Raw genomic sequence first — 20,371 nt, forward strand, 5'->3', positions numbered from 1 at the left:
CTCTAATAACAAACATACATGGTGCTTTTGCTTACTTTTTTAAAACATCTGCTGTGCTAGTTTACCCATTTGCAAGGTCCTATATAGTAATATAACTTAACCTCTTTACATCCTCTGCCATTTTTCACAGTTAAAGGAATTAGAACCATAAGGACATAGCCCATTAATGATCCACCCACTAACAACAAACTATTGCATGTGACCAATAAACAAGGGATTGGAGAGAGAAGGCCATGGGAAACGTACAGAGGCTTAGATTTTGGTTGCAGAATAAACACAATTTAAAACTACTTCCCTGAGAAAAGCCCCATCACATATTGTAGTGACGTTCAGCTACAAGTAGACGGCTGTAACAAGTAGTGCTTATATTAATATACATTAGTATCCCCAAGACACCTGCAGCAATTATGACTATTATAGCGCAAAACCTTTACAGAAAACATGTTTCTGACTTAGAATTTTTCAGTGTGAATGAGGAAAGCACTTGAATGAACTATGCAGATTTTTAGTCAGTAGAAAACTACTTTAAAACAGGGGCAGAGCTATCTATTTGGAGTGAATTATACTTTTAAAAATGCTGACGTTTACTATGTGGCATGCTGTCTCAAAACATTTTTATTATGTTTTATTATCATCCTACCTGGATGCGTTTGAAACTCTTCAACAATGCTGCCTGCTGTCACACCACTGAAAGATCACTAAAATGTCTATCACTTCTTTTTTTATGCATTTGCAGTTGACTAGCTACTCAAGATATAATCCTGTGGCCATTTCAGAATCAAAGTGCATTCAGATCAAAGGAGTCTATGAGAAACCACTGATGCACCCACTGTGTTCTGAGTTGCAATTCCACAAGGCATAGTCTCTATTGAAGATGGTGAACTATTTTTTTCCTCCCATCTCCAGGGGAAATGGGGTTGTTTTATAAAGGTTTACTGGGTCTCCCAGTAAAAAGGACTAGCTTATAATTACTTACTTTCATTCTGAAAATACTCAAAGAAACGCAGCAAAACACAAGATTTCTCATACAAAAGTCTACTTCAACAGGCGGATCTGGGTAATTTGTCTTGATAGGTGTTGGACCCACTCTTAAGTTGCTGATTATTTGAAATGAGCAAGTGAGTAAACATAAGGAGGGCGCCTATTTCACTGACAGTTGCAAATAAGCATTCTTATTTAATAATATATTTTAAGTATCAAAGAAAATTCTGGTGAGATGCACTGAGTTATAGTAAATGGCTTCGATGCATGGGAAGTGAGCTTCGCAGAACTAGAATTCCTCAGTTCTGAGCATGTGCTCAGCTTATCCAAACAGCCAACTCTGACTAACATTTCCATCAAATCTACAGCAATATCAATATAGATATACAGAGAATTAAAGGACTCATGTATGATTCACTATTTTCTCTCTCTCTAGTGAATCATGCACAACAGTCCTTTACATCTCTGACATGTCTATTATACAACCATAGTTTCACACTCTTTCACACCTATTACTACAGGATGTCAAGGAAACATGTTGCATAGTTTAACATTGAGAAAGGTTCCTTTTCAACTGTAACAGCTGCACTTTTTAAAAATGAGAGTTTATATTCTCAGAAAATGAAGGAATACATCAGACCAACAGCAGCACAGAAGATTTGCACCACAGAATTAAAGCTAGAAACGTTAAGGTAGACAGAATATAATTATGCATAGTGGATTTATCCTGGAACACCATGTTGTTGTGAAAATGGCCTTCACATCTTTTGGGACATGACAGTGTCAGGAGCATTTTTAACACTACTGTCTCCATCCAACCAGAAACATGGGTTACAGTTCATTTTGATTTCTATTCAGCGATAAAATGACTACTATACAACTATACACATAAACAATTAACATGTCTTGGCATTAATTTTTAAAGGATAAACTATTTTAAAGGAAGGAAGAAAGAATTTATTTGCAAGCACCTTGTATTTTGAAATAAGGGCACTTGAAATGGAACTGGCCATGTAGTTTGTGTATATAAATTAATAGCTGAAATACCTGAAATGAAATCTGCCTATTCTAAGGGCTCTTCCATCTGGGCAAGTTACAGGAAAGCTACCAAGCTAGGGTGTGAAATTACAGTGCGTTAGCTACTCTTATGAGGACTAAGTAATCGATTAAGGATTGATCATGAATATCAAGTTTTATTTCCTATACTTCCCCCATGTGTTTCTTGCAGATACTTGTTATTTTCCTTCTTATATATGGTTTGTATGTTCTTTAGGGCAAGAAGCCTCCCTTAGTTATACATTTCTACCCATGATGTTTAGTAGTCCCATCACAGCAGGATCTGAGTACCATTGCTGTATTTATCTTCACAGTTACCTAAACCCAAGTGTATAGATGTTGTTATCCCTCTTCTACAGATGAGAAACTGAGACCCAGCTACTACAGCTCAAGCACCTAAATATCTCTGAGGATATATCTCTGGGCCTAACAGACTTCCTCAAGGTCACACAGGAAGTGTGTGGTGAAACAGAAAATTGCACCTATGTCTCATAAGTCCTAACCTAGCATCTTAACCACTAGAACCATCTAGTTTCTACAGTACCTTGCAAAAGAGGAACTATTGGGTTCTGTTACAGTACAAATAAATAGAAGTAAATAAATAAATACATTTTATATATTTATACACACACACATAAGAACTGTACCCATCACTCTAAAAATGTCTGGGGCAACCAATCTTCAGTATGGACTATTAGTCTGAAAAATATCACTTCTAACCTGAAGCTGGTTCAACTTACTTAAAGCGTAAAGCATCTGAAACCACTGACTTTCATTTTGTTACATTCTTATCACTTAAAACAGATGAACAGATTAAAAAAGAAAATTATGCAGCTGACTAGTAAAATCCTGAAATAAGATTTTATAATGGAAAGCTGACCCACGCTAACCTACAGGAATGCTGTTATAAAGACAAACATATGTTCTACTTACTGAATTTGACTAAAAATTTATATGTTTCACTAAACTGCTCTTTATCGCATGTTTCACTTACTTCAAAGCTTCTTCCAGTTTGCGAGTTTTCTTTTGAGCATCCCCTTTCTCTTTCTCAAGGTCATTCTGCAACCCATGAACCTACAATTTAGAAGAAAAAAAGTACATTTTCGCTATCAAAGAATGTGATCCACCAAATTATTACTCTAGATTTCATTTTGATACACAGTAAATTTCTTTGGCACAAGTGTATGTAATAATCTGATGAAATATACATATCTGCATAAACAAACACACCGCTAATACATGTACACACAAATGTATATATGTACACATACAAAACCAACAAAATTCACCCCGTGACACTCTCATATACAGAGTAGCTACATGTGTAGTGCCAACTCTTATCTTTTTTGAAAATATTCATCAGTTTATATTGTAAAATTTCTGAAACAAGCGTTATATCCTATTTTGAAAGTCTGTACAAGAACTAACATGTTTTGGGTGCTACTATAGCACAAATGATGATAAACAGTCCGCTGCCTTCCAGATGCAGTTAAAGCTGCGAATTTTGATCTTTATAGCCTTACAATGATAATGATAGATCCTAACTATCCAGAAAACCCTCTTTTTCCTTTCAAAGTAACAAAAATATAGTAGCTCTGACATACTCCCTATAGTCAATGTCTGCTGGTCAAAAGCAGATTTCCTCTGTAAATGGCTTCTTACTCTGATGCTGTTGGACGAAGACATCAAGGGAGCTTTGGAGCAGGGGCTCACAATTTTTTTTATTCCTGAGGCCCTCCTAGCATGCTATAAAAACTCCATATTCCACCTGTGCCACTCCCTGCATGGGAGAAGATCAGCCCAGCTCTCCAGGCCTGCCTGCACGGCCCCAGGTGCAGCAGGCAAGGCTCAGGAGTGAGGAGCCCCGGGGGCCACACTCAGCTGAGAAGCAACAGTGTGGAGCCTTGCCCACCCACCTGCCTGTTCACAGCGCCCCCGACAAGGTGGAGGCTGTAGGGCAAGGAGGACACAAGCCCACCCCCACCTCTTCCTCGGGACTCATCTCAGCCCTGGGTGGCCGAGGTGACTCCTCCCTGTGCCAGGCCAGGTGGACCCCCCAAAGCCTACTTGTGGACCCCCTGGGATGCCGTGGACCCCCAGTTAAAAAACTCTGCTTTAGAGTTTGTCATCCTCCTGGGGACAAGGCAAAACACCCCTGTTCAAAGTATATTTGTATTAAACTAAGGAATATTAAGTGTGAGGCTCTTTTTTTTTTTTTTTAGCTGTGCTCAGGTAACCATTTGGGGAGATTCCTGTTCTATTTTCTTTGTAAGAAAGGTACTTGCAAATTTAGGAAGTAGTTTTATTGCTCACATTTATTTATCATATGGTATTTCAATAAGTTATTACAATAAAAGTTATTTATATTGAAGTACTCAGACTTAAGAAACAACTAATTTTATCCATTTTACAGACAGCGTTAGTTTGAAATCAGGCAGAAGGCAGTGCAGATCTGCACCTTACAGACACACACACACCCATACACACCCACCCGCACCCACACATGCACACGTGTATACATATACAGCATAAGCTTTTGGGAGCTCCAGTCCACTTCATCAGATGCTGTGAAAAGACATGCACAGAATAGTGTATAATAGTGTGTATTATAATAGTGTATAATGGAGAGAGTGATTTGAATACTAAAGGCAGAAAGAGAGGAAGAAAAGGGGGGGGGAAAGAGGCAGTGCTGGGAGAGGCAAACAAGCAAGCAATAAACTGTAGGAACACAAAAGCTGATCCACGTACCAGGATAAGAATCCAGAGTCCTTGTTTAAACCAAACTTAACACAATCAAGTCTGTGGATGATTTCTTATTCTGCAATTTCCAATTCAGATTGGTTTCTAAAGTTTTGCTGCCTAAGAACAGCTACCCTGAAGTCAGTGATGGAATTTAGGGCTGAGAAATTTTGGCAGCCGTTTTGTTTCGAAGGTGTTTCAGACCATTTCAGCACCCAAAACACCAAATCCAAATAGCAATGGAGGCTCTGAAGCATCTCCAAAATGAAATTTGACCTCGTTTGACCCCAGCATTCTTTCCTGCCCAGGGCAGGGGGTCGGACTTGATGATCTGCTCAGGTCCCTTCCAATCCTACCAACTATGAAACTATGAAATGAGGCATCTGAAACATTTTGAAAATGTTTCAGAAAATTTCAGAGTTTTGGAGTTGGGCTTGCAGGGAAACAGCTGCACACTGCTGCCCTGCTGCGTAACTCAGCCTCACAGGGAGCAGAGATTCGCGCCGGGGGCCTCCTCACTGCCGCTGACGGCCCCGCACTGCCCCAGTGACATGGGGCTGCCCAGGGCAGGCAGTGGTGGCAAGGAGACGTCCGGCATGGATCGCTGCTCCCTGCAGAGTCAGGTCACGTGGCAGGGCAGTGCTGGTCCCTGCCGCACGACCTGGCTCTGCAGGGAGCAGCGATCCAATGCTGCGCAGGGTGGGCAGCAACAGCAAGGAGATCCCCACTGTGGATCTCTGCTCCCTGCGGAGCCAGGTTGCGCAGCAGGGCAGTGATGGTCTCTGCCATGCAACCTGGCTCCGCAGGGAACAGAGAAGAGATCCGGTGCTGCACAGGGCAGGCAGCGGCAGTGGGGAGATCCCAGCGTGACTCTGCTCCCTGTGGAGCCAGACTGCCAGCAGGGACCAGCAGGCTTGCTCGCCGCTCTGCGCTGCTTCCCTGCCCTGCAACCCAGCATGACAGGGACCAGAGATCCACGCAAAGGGTCTCCTCGCCTGTACAGAGGGCAGCGGTCTATCTCCCTCTCCTGGATGGGCCACTCACGGCCCCGTTCTGTTCCCCATTGGGGCCCTGCAGCCCTTGGCCCTGCAGCCCTGCCCAGCTGGGCAGTACAGCTATGCAAAGCTTGCAGCCCATTCAAAACAGTTTCGGAGGAGATTTGGCAGCTCCAAATCTCCGAAACAGATTTGGCTGAAAAGAAACAGGACAGTGATTCAAAACACCAAAACAAATCACTGTCCTCCAGAACAGCCAAATCTGAAACCAAATTGAAACACAGCCATTTTGCACGGCCTTGATGGAAATGTCCAGGTAAGTTAAAGTGTTCTGCCAGAGCGCACTGAGGCCTGGTGCCTCAGTGAGAATGGAAGTTAAGTAACCTGTTGCTTTTGAGAGACTATTGTAAGCTGGGGGGCTGTTTGTCCCTCACAGCTACCTTGAGACAGTTGTCTTTTTCCAGGAGGGATTGGAGACCATTAATGATATGTCTAGGGTGTTCAAGCTGAGGGCTGTGGTGACAACCAGAAGGCTTCTGCTGTCCTTGTCACTGGGTTGGAATTGTAGCAAGTCAGAACAAGGTTTTAGTTTGGCTTTGTTGATATGAGTGGCTACAGCATTGGGATTTAATTGTAGTTCCCTACAATTTAGTTACAATCCCTGCTCCAGATCCTTAAAGTGTACATCCTGTTTGGTGGGATCAGAGCAGATATGGCTGTAAAGTGAAACTTTACTGTAGATCATGGAGCTAGTGGTGTGCTTAAGGTAAAAGCTGGTGGCGTAATGGTAGTTGTAGTGGTCGATTTCTGATGCAATGTGGTAGCAAGGTGGCTATTACAAACCTTCAATGTAGCATCTAGGAAATTAATGTGCTGGATGGATCAGTCTAGAATTAGTTTAATGGAGGAGTGAAAGTTGTTAAAATCCTAATAAAATTTTTCTAGACATTCCTTCCCATGTGTCCATACTATGAAGAGGTCACTGATGTATCTTAAGTGTTTCAGAGGGAAGAGAAGGCAACTGTGGAGGAAAAGGACTTCAAGGTCATGTTGGCATACTGAGGGACCATACACGTGCCCATGGCAGTACCATTTGTTTGTAGGTAGAAGAAGCCCTTAAACTGAAACAGTTGTGTGCCAGGACAAAGCAAGAAAGTGTAATGGAAACAGAAGTAGTGTCCTCATTGGGGATAATGTTCTTTATGGGGATGCTGGCATACAGAGATGTGAGTGACATCCACCGTAGCTAGCAGGCACTGCCCTGTGCATGTCCTTTCATAGCATATGATGAAGTGAGCTTGGGCTCCCAAAAACGTAGACTAACTAAATCAGAGATATATATAGTATATGCATCCTGCTTTATACATTTTATACATACACTGAATTCAAATGAAAGAGATTCAAAGGGTTCTGCATAAATATAAGTATTTGCTGACGATTTATATTGGTATAGTGGTATTTAGAGCAAAAAATCAAACATTTGTTAATTTTAAAGTAATCAGGTTGGCAAAAACACATCAACAAAAGGGAGCAGATAGAATAAACAAGGGATGTGGTTGAAGAAGTGCAGAAGTCTAGTGTTCTTAAAAAAGATTTAAAAGTAGTCCAAGTGCCATCAGCTAAAAGGTGTTATAAGAATATGCAAAGAATGGGAAGTTACTACCCACACTGAAAAAGCACATTTGTAGTTCCACAGAAACCTCAAATGGGGAAAAAAAGAAAATCCATAAACTTACAGCATTTGTAAACTCCTTTGACATGAACCACAGTATGTCAATACAGTTTAGTTGATTACATGTTATAAAAGCATTTGCACATTATGATGAAAATCATATCCCAAGAAAATATCAAAGCGTGAATGTATATTAATATCAACAACCTTGAAAGTTTATAAAAAGATGTACCGGACAATACAATATGACACTCCAAGATCTCATATGAAAAATAAGAAGGTGAAAAAACCCCCAAAGTTTAGAGATTCTCTGGTAAAAGACTTTACTACAGGTGTTAACTATTTGGAAGTCTGGATAATTAGTTGGTTTGCAACAGTTTCACAAAAAGAGGGCTTTTCAATTATGGTAGTTAGGAGTAGGTATTACTATCTTGCTATATTATATATGTTTAACAGCTGTCTCAAGAACTGCTCTTGCTAATCTTCTGTCACTGTTATTATATTTAGCTGCCTGCTTGGAATACAAGCAGTAGCTTATTTGTAAAACGCAGGTGTTTCCTCTGCTTGTAAAACCATTTAGACTAACCAGTTCCTGATTCAGTAGATTAAGAACTTAATCAAATAGTGACATCATTACGGTTATTATCTAGTATATGTTTGATGTTCAAGGATCTTAACAGGGAACTGTCATTGTAGATCAATAACAGTTATTTGATCATTTGTATGTACTTAACAAACAGACTGCAGCTGATACTGTACAGTTCCTATAATAAAGGCAAGTTACTGGGGTTTTTTCTTTGGCATTTTACAGCCCAATCTGTGCTTTCTTTTATGGACACATCAATACCATGGCTCTTATGTACTTTTTTTTTTCTCAGAGATTTTCAAAGTACACTGTTTCAACAATGTTTCTGAGCATGTGAACTTTAGCAGTCCACTCTACCAAAAAGTTTTCTTCATCTTGTGTATTGCCAAAAAGTTACACAATCCTTGCTGAAATAAGTTTTATCTTATCCATTTTTTTTAATCAAAGGACATATTCCCTAGGGAGTAACAACCACTCTTACTTAACCTGAGACATTTCATGAAGGGCAAAACACGAGACAAGCATGTGAGGAAGTAATGATTCCAGCTAGAATGTGCTATTAGTAATACAAGATTTTTGCATCAGTTTACACTCATTTTGCAGCTACTATATATATTTTATAATAATTAAACTGTTTGAATAAAGTGATGTGGCCCTTACCAATATGACTCATTATTGTTAAAATAGCATAAATTTATACCTGGCATTTTTTTTTAGTGTATGAGATGACAAGACCTTTCCTCAAAAAGTTTATATTAAGATAACAATGCACACTGGTATTATAGTACTGTAACAGCTCCCCAATAAAAGGAATCACTAATTACTTCAAGTTTTCAGATAACATTGCATCTGATATCAAAAACAAATGTACTAACATTTATGGAGGCAAATCTGAAGCAACTCTCATTGCAGGTCCCAGTGTAGGCCCAGATCCTGCTACTTACTCTGCACTAGCAGAAACTGGTGCCTAGGCAGAGCCTCACTGATCTCAGTAGGGTGCTACAGGATCTCAAAAGTCCAGTCTTTTTTTTTTTTTCTTTTCAGGAATGGGACAAAAAGATCGAATACATGTTAGCAACAGAATTTTTTTTCGGCTAGCTCTTGCAACTGGATCCAGTTAGGGACAGCGGTGTGCTCCAGTGAATCTAGCTCAGGATCTAGTCCTTAACGTCATCATTTAGAAAGTGAAAGTAAGGAGAACGAAACCAATAAACATTTAGTTTGAATTCTTCAGGAGAAGTTGAGAATTGTACATTGACCTGATTACTGGGGTGTTTCGTTAAGATTATGTTGGCTTAATTCAACAAGAATCCGTCTGCAAAAATAACTATGAAGAAAAAATATGTTTCAAGGTTAGCCATCTCTAAGAGACTGCCTAAGACTTGTTGAGGGACAATGCCAGACCCACTGGCTCTTAGAATACTGACTTCATTTCCTACAGTGTCTTCTGAACTGATTTTGAAACAAAGGGCCAAAACCCGGGAACGTAAGAAAGCAAAAGAATTAGAAAAGGACTTAAAAGGGAGCCTCAGTAGAGTGAAAGTTGGTAGTTGTTTGAATGAATCAGAAGGAGACACTGAGGTATGTAAAGAAGTCAGTCATGCTTAAATTACTGCTAAGGGATGTTAAAACTACGTGAAAGTGCCATGCACACCACTTTAAAATCCTTCCCACAAGTTTTGTTCCTAATGCTAAGATAAACAATAATTTTAACATGACCATTTTGTTGCTATGTATCACTTATCACAGGCAGCTAAAAAAAAGAAACAGAAGTACTTAAATTTGGTCAGATTTGTTGAACAGTCATGTCATAGAATACTGGAAAATCCAAGGCCCCGTCTGAGAGTCAAAGAATTGGAAATTTCCATTGTGAGATAGATAGAGGCACAAGGCCTGACACCTGAGGGTGTGTCCAGAGACACCAAAAAGGGAATAATCAAGTCTTGCACTACATAACAATTTACTGTTTAAAGCTGTTGATGTTTAAGTATAAAAATTAGTTATCAGTTAAAAATCAGTTTGTAAAGTGATCTGAAGCTTATATATGCTCTTTAATTACTATTCACTATATTTCTACTCTCAGAATCATTTATCTCAGGGAGATGAAGAGCATATGTAAAAGTCATAAATCATAAGTCATAAATACATAGCATATATTTACTGGAAGAAAACAATTGATACAGTTGATAAAATATCAACAATTAAAACTCTCTCTCTTCCTAAAATATCAGCTGAAAGAATGAAAAATCATGGTAAAATCATTATGATCCATATACTTGTCTGCTTCCTCTTCATCAGGGTGTATTTCATCCTAACTGAATTAAAAAGTAGGCATTGTGTTTCAAGCTACAAGTATTAATACTTCTGGCAAACAAATTAATAGCCTTATCCATGTCTGAAATCTAATCGTTACTATTAGAGCTTTTAGGTTTCAACAGTTACATATCTGTTCTCTGCCCAATATTCACTTTTTAAGGATTTGTGGATTTCAATCTTTAGTTGCTACATAAAAAGACACATTTTGGAAGTGCATCTTACAATTACCTTTTTATCGTGAACTCTCTCCAAATTAAGTCTTTCCTGTTGAAACTTGTTTTCTTGATCCTGTAAATCAAGAATTTTTTTTAATAGGCAAGCCACAATTTCTGTAACTCTTCTAATATTCAATTATTTGAAGATGCCTCTGAAAACCGCAGTGAGAAGACACAGGTCAAGTTTGGTCTTCATCCATAACTCACAAGCACAGGCTACAGGGCAACAGAATTAGAACCTGAGGATGCATAAGTGGGTAGTGCTTTCCTCTTGCTTTACAACGATTCATCCCACCAAATATGAGCAATGCTGAAGTGTTCCAAATATAACAGTAACTAATCCTCCTCTGCCGATAAAATGGCTGCTCTACCCCAAGTCAGGGGAAAGGAAGATACGATGTAGGAAAAGGAGATACTTGGGGCTCGAGCAGGGATGCAGAGAATATGTAGTAGAGAGCAGAAAGGAATAACCTGCATATCTATGAGAATTCAGAACATCTAACTGAATTGTTAAAATATAACAGTAAAAAAATAAAATTATGTTAACTCACACAAATATAAATATTGCTGTGAAAGACAGATACATGATTTATTATTAACTTTACTATATACTTCTCTATAATCTGCCAATACATGCTTTTATTTCAGTTCAACACACAGGGAATTAAGACAAACTGTCACAATATTTCTTTAAGAGGCTTAGTCAGAAATATAAGAAGTTTTACCCTTTTAAATGCAAAGAGATTGACGCCTCTTATTTTCACAAACTCCAAAATTTATCTTAGTTTGGTATTCTATTCATACAAATCATGGGAATGAGGAAAAAGGGCTCACCCTTAGCTGTTGCTGCCTTTGATGTTCTGATTCTTGTAACTGTTGTTTTAATTGAGACACACTCTGTTCTAATTCTTCAATCACATCAGATGCCTGCAGGGATTACAGGAAGAGGGAATGTTTGTCTTGTATTCTCCATTAGCTGAATAGAAGTGACTCGGTCTTTCTTTTTCCAATGTTCCATCAAAAATCAGAAAAATGATCAACTTGGAAAAGAACCTTTTTTTAAACAGCTAGTACTTTTTTTTAAAAGTATTTCTGGAAAATTAATTTTTTTTAAACAGCTAGTACTTTTTTTTTAAATATTTCTGTGCTATTGAAAATATGAGTAAGATCATAATAAAAAATAGTAATAGGCAGCTAATTTAATGGAGAAAAAAATCTGAACATAAAATGGAGAAAGTCATTCAGTGTTTCCCTAGCAAAGCTCTTAGCATTTTAGTAAATGAGGCCACAACACAACTGCTGTGGCTGTTCTAGATTTATCAACTGGTTCAGAAGTAACTTCTTGAAAATTGGGACTCTTTTCTAATACGTATTTGACCTATGTTGTAGGTACATGTGCTATCACCAAGGCTTGTTATTTATATAAAAATACTGAATTCTAACATTTTGGAGCTGAATACTGATATGGCCTAGCTTACTTTGCAAAAATTCAAATATACACGAAACAAAATGTTCCATAAATAATGGCTGGAAAATATACTAATTTATACCCGAAGAAAAATATTTTTCTTCATACCACTTCTCAAACTATTTATTGAAGAGACCTCATACAAGCCAGCAAGTCTGTGCTCTAAGTTTTCAAGCATACTTTTTTTGGCACCTGAAACCTTACATTCGTACATCCAAGATGAGGGCTCAGCTAATAGCTACCTGACATACGCAAATACCACCTGCGCACACACTTCAGAATTTTTTTGCACTCAAATTTGGTAATGCAAATGTAAACCCTAATGCTATAAGCAGGTATGCATGGGGACACTTTAGGCAACTAAAAAGTCTCACTGACTAGTTATTTGCACACATTAGTGCTTGCAAGATTGAAGAGACCACTTCTAAACATTTTCCTCCTTTATGTACATAAGAGGTACGCGACCATTTTTATGCCTATTACTCCTGGAAAGCTGTATGCCTGTAAATATACCTTAGCTGCAGAGAGAGCATGTTCCTGTTTTATAAAATTTATGTCAGCATCGTATTTGCTTTGTAGTTGTTGAACATTCTGCTCATAATCTTGCATAATGTGATCCTTCTCTTTCTGAAGTGAGTTGCACCTACAAGTATTAAAGAAACAATAATAAAATTAGGTCCTAATTTTGGCTAATTTTCTTTTTTGCTAACTCCATTCACCCAGACATCCATCTCATTAAGTGAAATGTAAATAAATAATGAGCAACTAATATATTTGTTTCATTGTGAACATTATTTTATGTGAGGGCTAAAAAAGCACCAGGGTGGGTAAAATTTTCACTGCAGTGTTTCAAGACTGAATTACTGAATACTGATTTCTTTAGAGACCAAAAATAAAAACTATTTCATTAATTACCTTGCCTTCACTTCCTGCAGGTCAGTGCACGCTGCCTGGTAACACTGTTCCAGATCAGTCTTCTCTTGATATAATTTCTGGCGCTGTAAATTACTATTTTCAGCCTCTATGGTCAGCTGCTGGACACGGGCCTCCAGTTCTTTGACCATCTGGTTCTAAAAGAATAGATTATTGTTAAGAAACGACAGAAATAAATTTGTGTACACTCCTGATGTTATGCACCAGCCTAAACCAACTAGGTTCTTTGGTGATCTAAAGACACAACAGACAGACTAGCAAAGCTGTCATCAGTCATGACAGGAAGTTTTATAATGTTCTAAAAACCTAAAATAGACATGTTTGAAATAAAGTAGAAATGTGTGACCTCTTCCCCCAAACTTGTACTTACATTCTATAAAGTAAGTCTTTTGTACTAAGAGAAGCAAAGCAAATATTTCAAAGAAAAAAAGACATGGAAAATAATGTCCTGAGAGCTCTTTCATTACCAGCATGACCAGCATTGACACATGTACACTTCGCAATGCATGTCAGAAAAATGAAACTCTGGGCCACTATCAGAAATGTGGGTATGATTTGCTTAATTTTTATGCTTAAAAAGGACTACAGAAATTGGTTGGTCTAATAAGGAATTTCATTATATTTGTATACCTGTTTAAGCGAGTCAGATAATATCTGTAACCTTTAAGGTTTTATGGAATCCAATTAATTCAATCTATATATTTTACTGACATTAAATGTTTTATATAAAAAATCTAATCACTGAAATAAAAGCATTACCCATGCATATGCCTAATAACAGCTCATTCTTGTAGTCAGTCTCTTATGGTATTACTTCCAAAGGAATAATGTGATATGGAAATAGGTAAGGACACTTTTTTCATATATAAGCTACACAAGCATGTATATTTACATATAAAAATAAAGTGTTGAATCGAAAGATTTAAGATATATTGATAAGGTATATGCTACAGATGAGAGGAATATTAAGAACACTGACTTCTTAGCATAAATGTTATAATAATATTTAGCCCTTTCAATAAGTCTTTAAATCATTCTACAGACATTTATAACCAGGAATCCTGGTTTTCTCGGTTTAATAAATGCAAATTCTCTGGAACACCCCCCCGCCAAATTCTCTGATTAAAAAACTCAAAATCTGCAATTAAAATGAAATGCCACCATATATATAGGTATCAACTGAACACAATGTTTTACTATCTATTTGCCATTTTAAGCAGTTGGGAAGCCTACCAGTGCCTCAGTCACTATAATCAATTACATTCTAAATATCTATATATTTTGGTATTTGATTCTGGGTTTTATAACATGGAAAATCAGAGCTCCCCCTGCCCCCTTTGCTCACTGGGACACAGTTCCAGGCCCCTCACTCCCCAACCATACGCCCCCAGCCCTGCTAATGCGCCTCACTCCCCACCCACAGACCCCTATCCCCCAGCTCAACCAGAGAGGGCCCTCAGCTGCCAGGTCTACGGGGCCAGGGGCTAGGTCTACAGCCCCCTGCCCCCCACAGCAGCACCCAAGTCCTGACTGACGCATGTGGCACCTGCCTCGGAGCCTGGCTTCCCCTCCCCCATGACTAGCATGGGCATGGTACACAAAAAACCCAGATCCCTGCTAATAACACATGCATTACCATCTCCCCTTTTTAATTAATAAATGTGGGTATAAGAAAAGGGGGTGGGGGAAGAGAGGAAAAAAACACATTCTGCCCAAGGGAACAAGACAAGTCAGCATAGGACCAGAAGCAGAACACGTGTGTTCCCATCCCTCTATGCTGTCTCACCGTAACTTAATATTTCCTTCTAACGATCCCTTCCCAATTACCTTACAAATAGACACTGAACAGTTTGATAGTAAAAAACATTTTCAGAAAATATAACACATCAAAAGAAAACAACAGTTGACTCCAAAAAAAACAACAAACAACTCTTTTCTTCCTTATTATTTCCTAAACGCATGTTAATGTGTAAGGAAGTGAGAAAAGAATTGCTCAGTAGGGTAAGGTGAGAACAATAAGACGCAGATGCCTTGTAGGACGTACAATCATAGTTATTTTTAAGTTAACAATGGTTTGGAAGCGAGGGGAAGTGGAAGAATATTTTCACCCTATTAAAGGAAAGTAAAAACTCCATCGGTCAACTCAAGTTAGTTGCGTAATACTTAAATATGCCTGAAGTGGTGTCTGACACACTCATGCAATCAGAATTGTATTACTCAAACTTTGAAAAGCAGCTTAAAATGTTTTCTGAAACAGGCTACATAAACCCACTCTCTGTACCAATAGAAACCCAGCTGCAGAGTATGGTTTGTTCAAACAACAAAGAAAGTTGTGTATTTTACTTTTAAGTTATAGGATTTGTCATATACCAAGTGAAGATTGCTATCCTGTTTTTGATAAACATCAGCTTCAGACTTCCTGTACCCAAAAGATTGAGCCATGTGATAAAATAAGGAGGATATCCCACACTTTGCCAGCTGCGGTATATTTGGCAAAACATAATTTCAGCTTAAAAACCAAAGCAAGAAATGTCTTCAGAGATAACTTTCTGCTAAAATAGTAAGTGAGGCACTAGAAAACTAACTCCAAAGAAATTTCTATAATGCAATATAACTTTTTTAATATTGACATGAAACAATCTGCAGTATTGAACATTTTAGAACATAACAGTCATTTTAAATCAGGTATTTTTTTAATACAGTCCATGAAGATTAGTTACTTTATTATGTATGTAAAGTGACTTCATGAGAGGGATTCAGCAAGAAAGGATGTCTTTCATATTTGTCCACATCAAAGCATAGCTATTTTTGCTATGCTCCTTAACTAAGGACCCTTTTACGAATATTGCTGAATCTACTTCGGTTGCTGTTGAGCTCTCCCCGAAGTGTCAGCATTCCCTCTAACGTGTGGTAGCTAGTGAAGCCCTTTTTGAAATATGCACTGCATAACGTGGATCTTTAGACTTGCGCTACACAGATGTTGCAACTGGACATACTCCTACAAGTAGCTAGAGTTTGCACCTGTGACTTGAAAAAAAGGCTGATTAGCTAATGTTCAGAGTAAGACTAGGTACCTCAAAGAAACAACTACCACTAATACTGATGAGCCACCCATTCTTATGATCAAACACAGCTGAGGACCAAGGATACAATAATACAATGTATTCTGTGTAAACAATAAAGATGCCCACAAAAAGCAGGATCACAACCTAAATCATTGGCAAAACCAGCTTGATTCCTTCATCCCTACATTTTTCACATAAAAATCTGTATCCTCTTCAATTAGGGAACACAATGGCAAAACAGTTAAAGCACTTTGCTGCTCCCATGATGCAAGTTAAAGCCCTGCAGTGGTCTCTGGCCTTAAGCATGCCTTGCGTGCCCTAACCATGCTAGCCCAATGGGCCACTAGGCATATGAGGACCTTTGACCTCTGTTGCACTAATTTAAGTTCAGAATGATTCTACTGACTGATGGATTTAGACCATTAACTCATCCGTTAATCAATTATTTACACAGTGCATGTATCCCCACATACTTCTTCCCCCCTCCAAATATCCTCTTTTACACACACTGACTAACAGACCATTGCTATGGATAATGGGAAGGTAAAGCCTATGATAAAGATAACTGAAAATGTGAGGCACAGAAGAGTGGGTAATAAAACTTGAAAAAAACAACTGGTGATGACAAACACATGGTCCCTTGTCCTACATTTCATATCAAAGCTTCCTTCACTTGAAGCCTAATTTAATATATTTTTATAAAGTATTTAACTAGTAATCCACTGTTGCTTCCATGCTTTACAATTATAATGACAAATCACACAGACTTCATAACCACTGCTTTATGCCCTAAATTATTGTAAGTCTTTTTCCAGGAAACAAATACAGACTTTATGGGGGAAAATATTTGTCAACACCATTAAACAAAAGTTATAGCATTCAGCCAATTCACTTCTTCATAATAAATGGCATTCTTGACAGTATGAACCTCTATGAAAAAGGAAAAGAATCTGAAACAACAGAAAAGAGAAACTAATTTCCAGTGACAGTCTAGTCTTTCATCTTAAGCCATGCCTTGAACTCTACCTTGTTTAATTATTGAATCAGGAGCTGCTCAGCAAGATCTGTCTCGTTTTGATGGTTCTTAAATTCAATGCTGCTGACAGACTGTGTCCATTTTCCCCCATATTTACTGTTACCTCTGACAAGGTCTGAATGCTAATTTTTAAATTCAACATTCATTAATAACAGAATAAAGTTTTTTTTATCTGACATTGCTCTTTAGCTCATTCAAGTTATCACTCTTCTTTGTCTTCTCTTAATGGAAAGTACAACATACCACCTTGGGAGCAACTCTCTGGTTTTAGCTAACAAGTTTTTACTTTATAAACTATATATACAATAGATGTACTGCAAAGGTGTCACTACTACATTGCACTATTTTGTATTTTTACAATATACAGTGGAGTCCACCCTAAAGTTTAAGATAGGGAATGAAGAATGAATTGTTTTCTTAGAGTATACTAACACATATGCTACTGAGGGTTAGTTACCTACTGCTTCTTTCTTCAGATGATTTTCTACCATCACTAGACTTAACAAAAAGAAAAAAAGAAACAAAAAGTGTCAACTGTGTGTAGGCTTCAACACTTTGGGGAAGGCATTATCGTTGATGCCAAAGTCAGTACCCCCTGGAAAGCAGCAGCAGTACCTTCCACATATGTGGCTCTCAACATTTGAGACATGGTTATAAAAATACCACTCTGATTACAGATATCAGCCATAGGTATTTTAACCCTTCATTTTTGAGAGGAGGCCTGAAAAAGATTAAACTGGAGGGCAAAGTCCAAGTACCAACGGAGGTATGCTTTCCTGATGCTATTAATAAAAACCACAAAGTCTGTTGTTTCATCGTCCTGATCATCCTTGAAAGAAAGAGTATTCCCCTAAAATGAAAAAAAAGCAAAACAAAACAAAAATCCAGGATTTCCTAACAAGCTAGTCCATGAAAAAGGCATTAAATCAGGTAGAGTTTCTTTATGTGTATTTTAAAGATAACGGTAGCTATAACAACTGGATACATCTTTTTAATGAAGTATAAATCTAAACAGTTAATTAACAGGTTTGGTGTTTTTTTTGTCTGGACCAGAAACTGAGTAACACTTGGCATTCTTTGACTATACACATATTTATCTTCATAAAATGGTTTGAAGTCCTGTATACTTCAGTTACCATTTATGTTAGACACAAATTCCTGCTTAGATTAACTGCCAGAACATTGTCCTTCACTGGATGATGGACAGCGACAAGAGTGAGACGATTCTTCAGAAGTTAAATTGCTTCCCAACCAAGGGATTTAATAAAGTCCCCTACACTGCTGATAAATGTAATGTCACAGTGCATTGTCTGTCAACACTCAAACCATTTTCCCTTTAGGCAAGAAAGGAAAGCCTTAAAAGCAAAATAAGTTCCTTTTAGCTCTAAAGACATCGGAATATTCATATTTTCACAAGTTTTCACAGGTACTGTAGAGCCAGTTCAGGAGAAAAATGAAAATGCTGGGGACAATGGCAGGCAGCAGAACTCAGCGATGCACTGTGTTTTTCTAATTCTCAAAGGCTCGCTGATTTGAGGCACTTCGACTTCATAGCACAGGAAAATCAACAGAGCTGTTCCCGAGAGAGAAACAAGTGAACTAGTTACATTTGGTGATAAATTGATGGATCATCAGCATGTCCTTAAGTGTGATGTTTAACTAGAAACAAGTGAAAAAAGCACTCCGGGAATGGAAAGTCAATTTTTCAATGTTTCTGTAAACATCTACCAACAAATCAGTATAAAAAAAAATAACTCTAAGACGATGACTCTTCATTTAGAAGCATCAGCATATTAAAAATAAGCCCTACGTCAGAAACAAGCAATCTTTTACTTGCCATGGATTCAAATAACCTGGCTCTGGTCCACCAAAGGCCAAGTGGCTTTGGCAGAGGGCTTCCCCAAGCTCATGCTGGGGTCAGGCGGCTAGGAGCTGCCCCTGCACTGTTGCAGCATCTCCCAGCCCCCAGCTGGGTCATGAGCACAGTATCCAGCTGCTGGGGAGCTGTGCTGGGCCTGGGTATCTGCAGACTAAATCCACACTGCCAATGCTTCTCCCCGTTCCCCCTTCCCACTACAGTGGTGGGGTGAGCACAGCTGGAAGCCCCCTTGACCACAGCACAGCTCCCCACTGACTGGAAGCTGTGCTCATGCTGCACCTGGGAAATGGGGGAGTGGTGGAAAAGCAACAGCAGTGATAGCATGGATGTAGGTGGCCGATGCCTGGTGCAGGTGCAATTCCCCACTCACTGGAAGCTGAGTTGACACACCAGTCAGGGAGCTGGGAGAAACAGCTGTAATGCACATGTAGGTCCCACTGTGTGGCCCTAGCACAGCTGCAAAAAAAGTCCCCCACCAGTGACATATCACTGAAACCACTTGACCCATGTGGAACCAAACCTGGGACACGGGGGAGAAGTGTTAGCAGTGTGGGTACGGCAAAAGCTGCCTGGCCCTGGCACAATTCCTCGATGCCCAGCCCAGGAATGGGCATGAGTCTGAGGCACAGGCAACACCCTTCAGCTCCACAGGCAGGATCCATTGACCAGATGTATCCAACCCCTGCCCTAAACAGATCTTTAAAAAGAAAATACAGGAGAACCGGAAGACAAATTCAACAATGCTTCGTCTCCACTGAGACAACCCTGGTGTAATTCCCTGTCCTCCTTCACATTCTCCGGCTAAATATTCTGCTCCAGGAAAAAAAAAAAGATACCATCTAATTCATGATGGAAAAGCGCTGATGGAGTTCAATGAATTTCATGCAGTCTTTATGTTGTAAGGAATATATTCAGGATTCTGGAATCTCAGAGATGAAGTGTCTCAAAAAATACTTCCTGAGCAACGATCCAGCTATTTTTATACTCCCTGCATAAGCTGGGCTTCTCATTATGTATCTTTTGGATAAGGAAAAATCTGAATGGTGAAAGCATAACAACCATTTAATTTATTGTCTATTACAGTCAAGTAATTCATAAACATATTCTTAAGGATACATGTACACAAAGTCCCTGGCATAAAGCACTAATAAAATGCACACATGCACTAAATAAATAAACTGAAAGAGAGTATGGTCATCTTCATGGGACAACAAGCAGAAGCTGAGCAATGAGATGCTCATGACTTTCATGGATTTAAACTACTGAACATCCTTTCTGGGCCTAGCCACAGAAGCAATAAAATTGGAAACTAACAGAAACAGCTCAGCATTCTGGACAGGGATCAGCAAGAGATAGAGAATAGTTGTCTCAGTAAAAAAATCAATGACAGGAAATATTTTCAGAAAACATTTGCAATCTGTATTCTGGCT

General features: G+C 38.6%; 1 protein-coding gene across 2 annotated transcripts in view; it reads right to left on the reverse strand.

Annotated features, from left to right (window-relative positions):
* Nucleotides 1-20,371, reverse strand: part of CEP112 (centrosomal protein 112) — a 364,802-nt gene that overhangs the window by 222,453 nt on the left and 121,978 nt on the right. For both annotated transcript variants that reach the window (XM_019516523.1, XM_019516514.1), the window contains exons 13-17: nt 12,944-13,098; nt 12,542-12,671; nt 11,395-11,487; nt 10,574-10,633; nt 3,032-3,111 (exon numbers count right to left, since the gene is read on the reverse strand). In XM_019516523.1, coding sequence (XP_019372068.1) covers nt 3,032-3,111; nt 10,574-10,633; nt 11,395-11,487; nt 12,542-12,671; nt 12,944-13,098 — 518 coding nt within the window. The remainder of the gene's footprint in view (nt 1-3,031; nt 3,112-10,573; nt 10,634-11,394; nt 11,488-12,541; nt 12,672-12,943; nt 13,099-20,371) is intronic.

Source organism: Gavialis gangeticus, unplaced genomic scaffold (genome assembly GCF_001723915.1).
Source record: "Gavialis gangeticus isolate Ggan-Ray unplaced genomic scaffold, GavGan_comp1, whole genome shotgun sequence".
Lineage (NCBI taxonomy): Eukaryota > Metazoa > Chordata > Crocodylia > Gavialidae > Gavialis > Gavialis gangeticus.